This window comes from Planococcus citri, chromosome 1 (genome assembly GCF_950023065.1).
Source record: "Planococcus citri chromosome 1, ihPlaCitr1.1, whole genome shotgun sequence".
Classification (NCBI taxonomy): domain Eukaryota; kingdom Metazoa; phylum Arthropoda; class Insecta; order Hemiptera; family Pseudococcidae; genus Planococcus; species Planococcus citri.
This window is the reverse complement of record NC_088677.1, coordinates 42,925,634-42,938,933: the sequence shown is the minus strand read 5'-3', so window position 1 is coordinate 42,938,933 and position 13,300 is coordinate 42,925,634. Positions and strand designations below refer to the sequence as shown.

At 34.5% G+C, this 13,300-nt stretch overlaps 3 protein-coding genes across 3 annotated transcripts in view; 2 read left to right on the top strand and 1 right to left on the bottom strand.

Annotated features, from left to right (window-relative positions):
* Positions 1 to 3,511: 3,511 nt before the first annotated feature.
* On the top strand, positions 3,512 to 5,916 carry LOC135832083 (TRAF-type zinc finger domain-containing protein 1-like). Its single transcript, XM_065345074.1, has 7 exons — positions 3,512 to 3,727; positions 3,814 to 4,006; positions 4,080 to 4,272; positions 4,346 to 4,537; positions 4,601 to 4,806; positions 4,879 to 5,106; positions 5,695 to 5,916. The coding sequence occupies exons 1-7, from the start codon at positions 3,693 to 3,695 to the stop codon at positions 5,728 to 5,730; spliced, it is 1,083 nt and encodes a 360-aa protein (XP_065201146.1). The 5' UTR covers positions 3,512 to 3,692; the 3' UTR covers positions 5,731 to 5,916.
* A 73-nt stretch (positions 5,917 to 5,989) lies between these two features.
* On the bottom strand, positions 5,990 to 10,168 carry Vps53 (vacuolar protein sorting 53). Its single transcript, XM_065345070.1, has 16 exons — positions 9,871 to 10,168; positions 9,607 to 9,792; positions 9,320 to 9,534; positions 9,108 to 9,228; positions 8,885 to 9,030; positions 8,603 to 8,818; positions 8,215 to 8,377; positions 7,948 to 8,129; positions 7,630 to 7,878; positions 7,408 to 7,563; positions 7,201 to 7,326; positions 7,051 to 7,129; positions 6,838 to 6,986; positions 6,599 to 6,751; positions 6,369 to 6,525; positions 5,990 to 6,283 (listed from the first exon to the last, which is right to left on the bottom strand). Exons 1-16 carry the CDS (start codon positions 9,967 to 9,969, stop codon positions 6,137 to 6,139), a joined length of 2,544 nt encoding a protein of 847 aa, XP_065201142.1. The 5' UTR covers positions 9,970 to 10,168; the 3' UTR covers positions 5,990 to 6,136.
* Positions 10,169 to 10,426: 258 nt separating this feature from the next.
* The window catches only part of Ndf (Nucleosome-destabilizing factor), a 34,092-nt gene continuing 31,218 nt past the window's right edge, over positions 10,427 to 13,300 (top strand). The window contains exons 1-5 of the mRNA XM_065345073.1: positions 10,427 to 10,583; positions 10,689 to 10,725; positions 11,504 to 11,586; positions 11,792 to 11,921; positions 12,090 to 12,182. Of these exons, the coding sequence (XP_065201145.1) occupies positions 10,543 to 10,583; positions 10,689 to 10,725; positions 11,504 to 11,586; positions 11,792 to 11,921; positions 12,090 to 12,182 (384 nt within the window). The 5' untranslated portion in view covers positions 10,427 to 10,542. The remainder of the gene's footprint in view (positions 10,584 to 10,688; positions 10,726 to 11,503; positions 11,587 to 11,791; positions 11,922 to 12,089; positions 12,183 to 13,300) is intronic.

Genomic DNA, 13,300 nt, shown 5'->3' with positions numbered 1-13,300 from the left:
CGTAAACTGAAAAATTTCAAGGAAAAATTGGAGTGAAACCGTAATCGAAATTAAAATAATTAAGGTTAGCACCCCTGTTCGAGTGTTCTTTTGTTTGTTTATAAATTGTAAGTACCTACCTAAACCTAATAACTTCCGCCGGGATATTACATATGTTTCATTTTCGGTTTTATTTATAATACTCCTTTATTAAATTTCCCAAAGGCCAAAGTTCGAGGTCCAGTCCATCGGGGTGCGATACAGTGCTGTGAGAACGCGGAAGTGCTCGTTCCCATTCCCGTTCTTTGTTCTCATAATAAAGAACGCCGTTCTTTGTTCCTTATTGCTCCCAAATCCAACACCTCGTTCCTGTTCCTAGTTCTTGTGCTCCATAAGCAGAAGCGTTCCCGTTCCCGTTCTCGTTCTCAATCAAATTTCCAAAATTTACGTTCCTGTGTTCCCATTCCCGTTCCCAATAGGGTTCTGTGGTACAAGTGAAGCCATTTTTGTTGGAAATTTTTTCATTTTCTTCAATTGTACCAAATACTATCAACTGACAATACTGGCAACTCCATTAAATACATTGAGCGTTTTTGTCGCGGTATTAGCGCGATCTGAACGGCCAGGGTTAAAACCAATTCTTATCAAAAATGCTCTGATTGGTTGGTTTATAACTGGTTTGAATCTCGCGCGTCCGCGAAATTTGAATAAGCAAATCGGATGCTTGGGGTAGTTGTGGTAACATTTAGTTTAGTGTTGGGCAAATTCGCGAATATTCTTTTTTTGCTTGCGCATGCGCAAGAATATGCGCATATTCTTGCGCATATTCCGCAGATTCTTTTCAAAAAATTAGAAAATTATTGCCTAGTTTAGAGATAATAGGGAAAAGGTTTTGGTAACTTTCAAATTATTGAGGAAAATTGGAAATTTATAAAGAAAAGTAGTTGTAAAACTTGTAAATTGTGGAAAATTGTAGAAAAATCTTCAAATTTTTTGAAAAAAGTCCCGATTTTTATTTTTTTGAGAGAATATTCTCCAAGCGTTTGAGAATATTCGCGAATATTCGCGAATATTCTCAGATTATGCGCATTGAGAATATTCTCAGGCCAACACTAATTTAGTTTCACCCTAGGCTGCTAGGTGGATAAAACACCATTTTTCGACGGAGTTGCCAGTATTGTCAGTTGATAGTATTTGATTGTACCCAAAAACTACTAAAAGTTTGTGGAAAAAGCATATTTTTTCCTATTTTTCAGAGTTTTGGGAGGTAATTTGAGAACCCTGAAAGAACATCTAAGAATGCCAAATTAGCACTCCGTTCCCGTTCCCGTTCTCGTTCTCACAAATTTAATGTTCTAGTTCTGCAGTAAGAACGTTCTTCAAGAGGATTTGTGTGATTGTCCGTTCGTTCTTTGAAGAAAATTTGAAAAGTCGCGTTCTTTATGCGTTCCCGTTCCCGTTTTCGTTCGTTCTCACAGCACTGGGTGCGAATGCTCATGACTTTGCATTTTATTTTTAACTTTTATTTATAAGTAAATCTGCAAAAAAAATGATAAAAGTCAAAAACAAAAGTGAAGGTTAGTAGTGAAGTGTTGTAGTGACTAAGTAGTGACTAAGTAGTGACTACGACTACACTATAGACACTGGACCTGCGTATAAGACAACCAACTGGCAGCCATCTTGGCAAAATATCCTGTGTAACGCCAATTTATCCCGCTGGGTGCTCTTTGCAGCGTTGTAGTCGATTTTGCAGGCAACAGGGCAAAGGGAGGGTTGTGTAGTCCGCGAGGAACTCCTGACTGCGCGCGCAGCCAGGAGTTCCTCGCAAACTACACAACCCTCCCTTTTCCCTGTTGCCTGCAAAATCGACTACAACGCTGCAAAGAGCACCCAGCGGGATAAATTTGCGTTACACAAGTTTTCTTTACCGTTTCCGTTCCCCTCGGCCTGCAGTTGGTTGTCTACGCAGGTCCAGTGTCTAACTGTCTATAGACTACACTGACTACTGACTAGTGAGTAGTGAAAACTAGAAAAGAAAAATTTAAAATAGGTATTTAAAAAACCGAAACCGAAACATACAACACCAAGAAGTAGAAGAAAACAAAGTTTTTCACGCAAGCGCCGAATCGTTCATTTGTCTTTGCCTCTTGTCATTACTCATACTTCTGTCTCGTTTCGGTTTCTGTTTTTCTTTTCGCAGACCGATCGACCGTCCGGGAAAGACATTGGAACAAAGGACCGGACGTGCACGCACCAACACGCGCTCAAATGCGCCTAAGGCTCTATATAAAGTGGGTGAGCGCATCGGCCATTTTGTTCCCTGAGTGATAACGGACTAGTAAGTATGCATACAATTTCTCACGTAAAAAATGCAATTTTCTCGATAGTTCGCGAGTCCGGGTGAACTTACGTGTAGTCTCAAATTAAAGACAATAAAATTTCCTATCGATCGATGTTAAATTTTGATCATTTCATGAAAAAATAACGACTTTATGAATACTTCAATTTTACTGATTTCTGCGTACTACTTACGTCGTCTTTAAACTAAAAATACTCGAAATTTTCAGTGGACGCATAGGTATTTTAATACAGCAAAATGTTCGTTATTTTATCCTCTTTAAAATGAGCTATTACCGAAAGCTCTACATGCAACCGTTCAAAAGTTTTCGAAGTTGAAAGTTGGGAAAACAAGCTGCGGATGGTAAGTACTGAACTTTGAACTAATATTACTCGAAATTTTCAGTGGACACGTAGGTATTTTAATACATCAAAATGTTCGTAATTGTATCCTTTTTAAAATGGTTGTTTACCGAAAGCTCTACCTTCAACCGTTCAAAAGTTTTTGAAGTTCAAAGTTGCGGAAAGTGGTCAAATTGTGTTATCACTGTTATCAGTCACTTAGTTTTGATCAGTATTTTACTTTCCGCAACTTTGATCTTCAAGATCTTTTGAACGATGAGAGGTAGAACTTTCGTTATAAGCTCATTTTAAAGACGATAAAATTACGAACATTTTGCTGTATTGAAATATCCATGTGTCCGTTGAAAATTTTGAGTAAAATTTGTTCAAAGTCAAATACTTACTGCCCGCAGCTGATTTTCGCAACTTTCAACTTCGAAAACTTTTGAACAGTTGCATGTAGAGCTTTCGGTAATAGCTCATTTTAAAGAGGATAAAATAACGAACATTTTACTGTAATAAAATACCTATGTGTCCACTGAAAATTTCGAGTATTTTTACTTTAAAGATGACGTACGTAGTATGCAAAAATCAGTAAAATAGAAATATTCATAAAATCGTTATTTTTACGCGAAATGATCAAAATTTAACATCAATCGATAGGGAATTTTATTGTCTTTAATTTAAGACTGCATAACAGTTCACCCAAACTCGCGAACAATTTAAAAAATTGCATTTTTTACATAAGAAATTGTATGCATAATTACTGGTTCGTTATCACTTCAGGGAACAAAATGGTGGATGCGCTCACCTGGTTTATATAGAGCCCTAATGCGCCATCACGTGTCAACGTTCGCGAATTTTTATCAAAGAAGTCGTGTTTTTTTTTTATCAATTTCAACTTTCAAGCTTCATTGTTTCAGTTTGAACTTGGAAAAGTTTGTGATTCTCATTTTGCTTAGAGGTGTTGGTATTATTAAGAAATTTCATTCTATTTCATATTTGAATCTATTAAATAAATTTGGCTGTGCAAAATGAGTGAAAATGACATAAGACTATGCTCCAACTGGTAAAGAAACTACGTAATTGTGATGTTCTGAGGTAATCTATGTTTGAAAAAAATTACTCATCATTGATTTAATTCTTTTGTTCTAGCAAACATGATGTTCCAGTTGGTAATTTCGAGATGCATGTAATTTATTGTAAACGTAATATTCAACTTTGTCCGGTTTGCGACGAAGGTGTGCTACGTTCTGAATTTGAAAATCACAATAAAGAGTTGCACTCGGTAATGACTTGCCCAGAATGCAATATTAAATTTCAAAGTTCCGAGCTGGATAGTCACAAGGTATTTCTTTACACTTTGAGAACTATTTTCAGCCAAGGTTTGTGTTTTACATCGTTGTGATGATCTTTTTCAGAAAAACGTTTGTAAGAAGCGTATTATAGCATGTCAATATTGCAATCTAGAGCTGAACGCTGATGCTATCGACGAGCACGAAGACTATTGTGGATCAAGAACAGAATGTTGTAACGAATGCGGAAGACATATCATGTTGAAATTCCAACACCTGCATTTAGATTCTAACCATAAGTTTATCAAACTGAACGATGGTAAGCTGAAATTATTTATACATTTACGATTGACTTCCATCGTGAATTTCCGTTTTGTTTTTCCATTCCATAGATAGTCCTACTGATTCAGATGATGAAGATTTGGTTATGAGAACCGAACAAAGACATGCTGTATCACCGAAAAGAACTACTGTACAGAAGCATCTACGTTATCCTGTTGATAGTTCTCCGCCTGCGAACAAATCATCTTCATCGAAATCGAAACATAATGGCCTCAAACAAAGGAAATCTCATCACGAAGACTGTACTTGTCACTTGATTTTGATTTCTTCTTTTAATGTCATTCTTCATTTTTTCAATTTTTTAGTTTCAGAGTTGAGTGAGTATTTTAAAAATATGGATCTGGAGAACGGACGCATAACTAATGCGACTACATCGGCAATAAATGAAATTTTGGATAGAGATCGAGCATCCAGTCAGGAAAACCACTATCCATGGTTGGAAGACGAAACTCTCATTCCGTGTGAATTCTGCAAAGTTCCAATTTTCGCTGATAATCTTGTTTTACATCAGGTTTTATTTTTTTCTTTGCGTTCAAATTTTTCAACTCAGAATATTCTTACAATTGAATACAATCTGTTTCAGACTGGCTGTCGTCCTGATTTATCCTCGATTCAGCCATCTCAGTCGACTGGTGAGAATCCTTATCAATCGTATGTGCGGAATCTTCGACGCGAAGGAGTTAGAGAAATAAACACTGATTCTGACGATGATGTACAGTACATATCTCAAGTATTAGGATCTGATGAAACCATTATACCTTGCGAGTTTTGCTTACAACATTTTTCGTTGGATGATATTTCTAGTCATCAGGTTTGTTCATTTTATCAATTTGAACGTGAATATGTTTTTGAACTCACCTTGGAGAATTTAAAAGTAATCCAAAAACGTACTGTCAACTGCCCTAATTTCGTACACTAACAATTTTTTCAATTTTATTAATTGAAAATAATACATGAAAGTAAAATCAAACACGTTTTTGATAGCTTGGATTATGAGCTTTCTTCTTGATACAAAATTTTCTATCATGTACCATTCATATGGTCATTTACGCGATGCCTTTTTCTCATTTTAAACATTTACTACATTGTCCGAATAGGTAACCTAAGGGATCTTATCTCGGACATTTTCTTTTCTGATTCGTATAAAATAAACAAATTATGTAGTTCATATTTACAACTTGTTGCTCAAAAATGGTTCTTCTGATGATGTTCTACAAACACATTCCATTGAATCGCTTGCTTCGAAGCAATTTTCGAAAAACGTCGAAAAAAGTGTCTGAAATTATGACAGTTGACTGTATTCATGATTTAACTTTTTTTTTTCAATAGACAAAAAAATTACCTCTGGGTTTTTTGGTCTGAATATTAATCAATGTTTTATTTTTATTTTTCATTTTAGTACCTTTGTCGTAGAAATACTTCTGCTCTTCAGTGATTGATATGATTCCTAAATAGCTCACGACGAATATACATATATCAGGAAGAATTTTTACCTTTCTTACATTTTTCATGTTCGTATCATTATTACTCGTATTCGTAGATTCAATGTTCATAAGATTTCAAATTTTTAATTGATGTGTTTGAAATTATCTTTGAAAATAAACTTGTGTAGAACTTTTCATTTGCGAATTTCGAAAATGTTTGCATCTGAATCAACATACCTGCTTACATGAAAAGTCGATGAATCCCTCATATTTTAATGAAACAAAAATTTATTTAAAAAATGAATTATACTTATGAAATATCACAACTTCTAGAGTGACGGTACAAGATATTATACTTCGTTAAGTTTCAATTCAGCTGAAAGGGTTTTAGAATGCAACGTGGTGCCTACTCGTACATTAATTAAATTTCTTTATCAAATTATCAAGCTTTCTGACATTACTTGTGTCGTGTTTCGGACTTGAAGTATGCGATCCAGTAACAAAACTTGGATTGTGAGGATGGAATAAAGCAGTTAAATTATTTTTTTCTGCAGTTCTCAACCCCTGAAAGTATTGACAACATTTCAATATTTTATTGATCGATAAGTAAGTATAGGACATAGGTATTAAATGCTTTTGAAAATCGTACTTTCATGTCCAAGATTTTCTGGAATTCGGATACATCGGATTCAGGTAAAAGCCGCAAAAACTGATCCACAAAAGTTTTATCTGGTTCTTGAGGAGTCATAACAACTTTTAAAATATTCTCAGCTTTCGTCATTCCTTTTAATACTACTTTGGTATAGCTGAAATTATAATATTCTCATATAAAATACCATCTCTTTGTTGAAATAATTTAGTAGAAATTGAAATACAAACCTGCTAGGTGGTTCCCGATTCACCTGAGAATCTATTGATGGTAATTTTTGTAAAACTATTTTCAAAGAATGTGTATCAAGTAGAAGTTGTTCAGCTCCAACCGTTGATAATTTACATTTGTGTATATGCTGAATGAATTTCGGGATGAAAGAACTATGAAATCACGGAATTCAAATAATCAACGTTACGCATCGGTTTTATCCATCAAATTAATTTAAAATTCTACATTCCATTCTTACTTGGCAAATTTGATACAAAATTGAGTGAAATATTTTCGAGAAGATGAAAGTTTGGTTCGTACTAAAGGTACAACAGATTTCAAGTGAGCCACTATTGCATTCACATAACTGCTTTGGTCACCCACACTTTCTAAATTTTGCCATTGAATCTAAGTAAATGAATAGATATTTAGTTGCATTGCCTGGTAACTTTTATGTAGGCGTTTTGTTTACCTTGGTCATAGCTGTCAAGGCCGGTTCACAAGCTATTTCTAAATCTTGAACCAAAAATTGAATGCACGTTGATATGATACTGCAAAAAATCATACAGGGCAGGCCAATAAACAACTTGAAATTTAGAAACTTGATTACACAAAAGCTTACTTATGAAATATGTCTTGTTCTTGAGACATGTTGATTTTCTCTCTCAGCGTAACGTCAATTTTTTCTTTCAACTTTTCTTCCAGTTGTTGTGTAGTTTCTAGACAGTACTCTGCAGTTGATAAAATACTATTTAAAATTCAACAATGAGAACGTTAAAATTTGTAATTAAGAAACATCGAGATTAAGGGTTATATGTAAAATAATTACCAACAAATTCTTGATAACTCTTGGGTAGTATATTTGCTAGTGTCGGATTGTGTTCTGAATGAAAAATCTCTAATTAATCCTGCTGCGCTGAAATCGCGCAATTCCCTAGTAATACTCGTAACACTAGCACTCAATGAAGGAGCCATATTACCTAACCTAAATGAAAAATCTGAATTGAAAAACTAACATTTTCACCGTGGAGCTTTTAATTATGATACATACTTTGGTAAATTATTTTGCAAAATTTTAGTCGCATATTCACGTAAATATTTCTGGAATGTATTCGCCAGAGATAACATGGGCTGTTGATTACTGAGCTCTTTGCATTGTACCAACGACTTTTTATAGAACAAAAATAAATCAGCAGAACTGGATAAGACGATGGCGGGACTAGTTTCACAGGTCGCGTCTTCTCGATCTAATTCAGCTTTTGTATCCGTTGCGAATCTTTCAATCAGTTCAAATAAATTTCTGAAAAAAGTCAACTATTAGAAAAAGAAGGAAATTCATTCACTCAATACTCAAAAACGTCAACTGTACCGGTCGACACTGTTTATATAAACATAAAGATGAGGGAAAAAACATTGGCCTATTATTCCATTAAAAGGAGATTCCATCTCCATCTCAGATTCCTTTTGAGTATTTCCAGAATCTGCGGTTTCTTGTAATGAGTCAGTTTCACTATTAAAGTCCAGCTTACTATTTGACTGATTTTGAGAACCCTATTCAAAAAAAGAATTAAATCAAAAATGAATTATCACAACAAAACGCAGAAGGTGCATTAAGTTTATTTTTCATTTTTCTTACCGATTGCAGGTACTGCTGTTTTTTTTCCTCTGAAAGAAGAGTTATTCCACTGAAACGCCGACTCAATAAGTTTTCAAAATTTTTCGTACGTTGTATTGCAAATAATAATAATTTGACATCAATTTCATTTTTCCTTTTGCCCATAATTCGAGATAATTCACTCCTAAGCGAGAAGAAAATTTGAATATTAATACCATGATGGTGTATGTGACATGTAAGGCATTGAGAGCCGCCTAGAGCTACAGTGATACAAGTATGTTTTTTGGCAACCAAACATGCCTTCTAGGACAGAATTAGCAATTTAGACGACAGCAGAATTTTTCTGAACAACTTATACCTTTCTAGTTCTGAAAGATTCATTTGCTTAATAACTTATATTTTGTTTTACCTGGTAATAGAACAAAATTCAACAGTGATTTGTTCAGAAAGTTCCCAGTCAGCGGGAAACATAGCTCCAAATTTATCTTCAATATTCAACAGATGTTTCTTGAACCAGGCATATCGTCTATCGAGCTTATCGATCCATGCCACATCTTCAGCTTCGTGGAATAAATGCACATATTCTGATAATTGCAAATCGATAAACCATTTCAGTAAATCTTTTCTGTAACAAATAAGATGTAAAAACTTTTAGCTAATAAAATAAACCACTCATAAAAATATGACTTACTTCACTTTAGGATCTAAAATGGATACTACGAGGCAAGCTTCAGCGAGCTGCCAATCTAACACGAAATTTTTTGTATTAGATCCGGAAAAAGCATTACGAAAATCAGCGGTGATTTGTTCAGCCAAGGATATTTGTATTTCTCTAACCTGCAATATCGATTCAGTACCACAAAATTAAACTTTTTCTACTGAATCTAAAAAACCGTACAAAGAAAAATCATTACCTCGGCAGATAACTGGTTAATTTGAGAAATATCTTTGAAATTTGAAAAATGTTTTATTACTTCAGTGATTCCTTGTAGAGGCATCACAATTTCTCTGTATTGTCGATTTTTTATTAAATTTCTAAAAAAAGAAAATTAATTGAAAAGTCAGCTCCACTAGGTGAATAATGTATCAGTGATCCAAAGCAAATTTTCAAAATTACATAACTCACTTTAAAGAATCCACTCCTGCAACCAACATGTGGAGATGATTTAAAGTGGTTATTGCAGTAGTAAGATTTCTTTTTGCACAATCGAGCTGTTTTATATCTTGAGTGATTTCACGAACCATTTCTTCAGAACTTTCAGCTTTACATTTGATTTCACGAATTTGTATTAGTAGTTGATTGATTACTTTTTGAGCATCAAGTAAAGCAGATCGTCCATCCTGTAGTGGACAATAAAAAACAATTGATACGTATTTTTACAATTACCTTATGAAAGTATAAACGGCTATTACTTGTCCCATATTCGTTTGTTGTCTTACAACATTTCGGATTTCTGTATCAATATTGTACACTTTGGTTTCCATATTACTAATAACTTGATCTATGTTGGACAACGACTGCTCGGTAGGGAAAATGGAATTGATATAATCGATAGGATTGAAATCCGCAACGTCAAGTGTGTCATCACTAGGTACAACCTGCAGCAAAGATTGACATTGTATGAGATGTTTACGGTTAACGACGAATTCGCGACTGAAATATTGTAAATGCTTTACCTGTTCTATAGCATTTTGTACTTCGTCAGAAAACTTTATCAATTCAAATTCATTGAAGATTTCTTCAAAGAAATCATCGTCTTCAGGTTGATTTGGCATCGTTTACTGTAAAAATTGAATATTTTATCGTAGCAGAGCCCGGAAGGTTATCACCATTAACAATTTTATATTTTTCGCGATTTATTTTCGCTCGTGTTGCTCATTTACTTAATTGATAATTGATAACAAATTACAAAACTATACAAAACATTCGAAAAAAAAAACAATTATTGTTTTTGACGTTTGCAAATCTTGCAAATTTTTCACTGCAAATGCAAAACTGGATTGGCCGGATTGCCGGATTGGCCATGCCGCCGGTTTCGTTCGTTCGTTCGTTCGTTCGTTCAGATTTTCAGGTAATGCGTTCGCCCAAGTTCGCCTGTTCGCCACAACAGTCTGTTTACGATTGGTTTCCGTTTCCGATATTTATTTTGTTTTCACAGCCAACTGATTCGTTTATTGAACGAATCCACTGTACAGCTCGTTCCTTTTGTTGTTTACATTACACTGTGTGAAGTGTAAACTAGGAACTGTGCTTGCTTACCGCTTCGTTGTTCAAAAATTTCAGTTATCGAGTAAGCGGTAAGCGTGGAAGTTAGTGTTTGTGATCAAAGTTGTGATTTAATTTAAATAATGTCTGAAAAAGAATCATTCAAAATAGGATCCCTCGTTTGGTTAGTTACTGATTTCTATTTAATATCGACTTACATCATTCTTCCCTATGGAATAACCTTGGAAGCGCCAATATGCGATGACTGAATCTTCTTTTTCTGTTACAGGGGCAAAATGAAAGGATTTCCTCCTTGGCCTGGAAAAGTGAGTATATATTCGCATAAAAGTGTTTCATAGAGTATGAATGTTCGATAATTTACGCTGCTGAATTATTTAATTACCCCACGTCGAGTCGATTTGATTACTGAACTCTGCTAAAGTTAGCATCCATCGTTACTGATAAGTATCTATCTCTTTATTTTTGTGTTGTTTTACAAGTCGTCTAAAACAACTTAGCGCAATATAATGTGTTCAGGCACTGAAACAACGTTTGCAAAATTCTACTTGATGTATATCCATGCTCTCATATGAACTCAACGTGATAACAGTTTCTCATTTAACTATATTCCGTAAAAATCTTCGTATGTTCACATGTTGGTTTTCAGTTTTTGCGCCTTTTTTTATTACGAATCTCCAAAGTCCGATATTTACGCTTAGTCGTCCCGCATAAGGAAAGACAAGACGTCCATTGCAGTTAACTTCGTATTCCCGCGTTTCTGGTATCAACTGTATGTAAACGCTCTTCAATGTAGGCTAGTCACAATTATCGGCGTGTGGCCTTTTTTTTGTAGGCTTATCAATTCCGTGTAGGCTATTACACTGGAAATTGTTTCTCCAGCCGTATTAATAATACCTGGAATTGTCTCCTGTTTACGCTATCATTATCAGTAACTGTTATGAAAAACAAGTTGATTCGGTCTTTTTTCTGCGTAGATTAGAATTGCGAATAGCGCAATTTGTTATAATTATTTATTCTTGTATTGTGTTTGTGCACGGAAGTTTCTGACAAAATATGAATACTAATATTCACTTGTTTTTTCAGATAGTAGAACCTGGTCCTGACATGAAGATACCAACATCTAAAAAGAATTTTCTCTGCGTTTATTTCTTTGGTTCTAAGAATTAGTATGTATTTCTGTTTACGCTCGTTCTATCGCACATATTTTAAAATTGTAAGAGGCATCAGCTCTTGCAAAAAATTGAATGAGGTTGTTACTTACGTTGATTGATCTGCACACTTATCTGAATCGTTGTGCCCTTGTAAACATCAACTGTATTAGAATCTTTCATTTCACCTAAAAAATGGTACCCATTTTCATTTCAATTCTAGCGCACTCCTTGAACCAACCGCCATAAAACCCTATGAAGAGTTCAAAGATACTTGCAGCAAAGCAAATAAATCGGCTCCATTCCGTGAAGCCATTGAAGCAATCGAAAACTACATTAAAAATGGAGATGAAGTAAGATGATTTCAAGTTTGAACAATTTTATTTATTGAATGATTGGTTCAAGTTCTGTTATATTGTGCTTCAAGTATTTATCAATTCAAGTTGAAAGTTACTTGCATTAGGAACGGAATGATTGAATAGGCTTCAGTTTCATTAATTCAACATTTTTGAAAAATTTAGGGAACCGTCAATGGCATCCAGGAAACTAGCGAAGATTTATTCGACCAAATAAAAAATACTCCTGAAAGTTTGAAGCCGAAACGAAAGAAGAAAGTAAGTAAAACATTCCTAATCGGCATTCTGTAGGATAAGAAAAATGTATTTTCATTGTGATTTCTTCATCTGTTTGATGCAAACGGATCCGATAATTGAAACATTACTTGTTGAGGATTTTTATTTTTGCTAATTTATGTGAAATAGGTATTTAATTCTTCAGTTCCACAGAATTTTGAGAATTTGGCAAATTCTTTTCTGTGATTTGATGAAAAACGTTTGTAACAACAGTTCAAGCTCATTCTTGAGTTAGTGTTTGTTTCGCGATAATTTCTAGAATAGATGAATCACAATCGAAATCTTATAATCCAAAGTTTTGTATCTTGGCCTATTACTTACCTTGGTTGTTATTGAATCAGTTCGCCTAAAATGATGAGTATCGTCCTACAAAGTGAGAAATTCGGTTTTCCTAATTGTAAACGAATTCGTGCTATTTACTGGACTTTGATTTAATAATGAATCAATTTACATTTTGTTTTGACTGCGTATAAAAAATCAGTTTGCAATTTCTAAACTTCTTATCAATGAGTGTGCACGAATGATATATCTATAAATTCTCTTTCTGTTTGATCAGTTCATAACGATAATTTTGTTCGCTTATCCGATCACATGTGGGGCAAGGGTGTGGGCAATGCTTTTCAGAGGATTTACACATTATACTGAATCAGTTACGTGACACGCCCATTTACTTGCACTTGATCCTTTGCATTCTATATTTTGAAAAAAAAATGTCAAAGTTACGCTTATGGTCGTTATAAAGTGTACCTATCAAACATACGCATCAATTCAGTTTGCACGAATGAGCGTGTAGGTAAGGTACTGTACTCGGTAGGTAAAGGTATACTTCAGAAGCAAATGTGCCCTGAGTTGCGGAGTATGAAGTTTTTAGTTCGTTGTTTTCATTTTTGCATGAGATTAGAAGAGTGAGAACTGTGATTAAGACTTTATTTATTCTTTCACATGCAAGTATGGATGTTGTAAACGAATTGTGTTCCGAAATTCTTCGTCGAATGCTCAGAACAGACAATTTGCACGGGCACGATGCTTGCCTGGTTCTCTGCTAAATGTAGTCATTTTATTTTCTCCCTTTGGGGGGGGGGGTGTAGTTCTTTCATTTA

Coding starts and splice junctions, on each gene's coding strand:
- LOC135832083 (XM_065345074.1), top strand. CDS start 3,693: ATGAGTGAAAATGACATAAGACTATGCTCCAACTG. Junction 3,728..3,813: donor ATAAGACTATGCTCCAACTG/GTAAAGAAACTA, acceptor CTTTTGTTCTAG/CAAACATGATGTTCCAGTTG. Junction 4,273..4,345: donor GTTTATCAAACTGAACGATG/GTAAGCTGAAAT, acceptor TCCATTCCATAG/ATAGTCCTACTGATTCAGAT.
- Vps53 (XM_065345070.1), bottom strand. CDS start 9,969: ATGCCAAATCAACCTGAAGACGATGATTTCTTTGAAGAAATCTTCAAT. Junction 9,793..9,870: donor TACAAAATGCTATAGAACAG/GTAAAGCATTTA, acceptor TCTTTGCTGCAG/GTTGTACCTAGTGATGACAC. Junction 6,987..7,050: donor CCTTGACAGCTATGACCAAG/GTAAACAAAACG, acceptor TCATTTACTTAG/ATTCAATGGCAAAATTTAGA.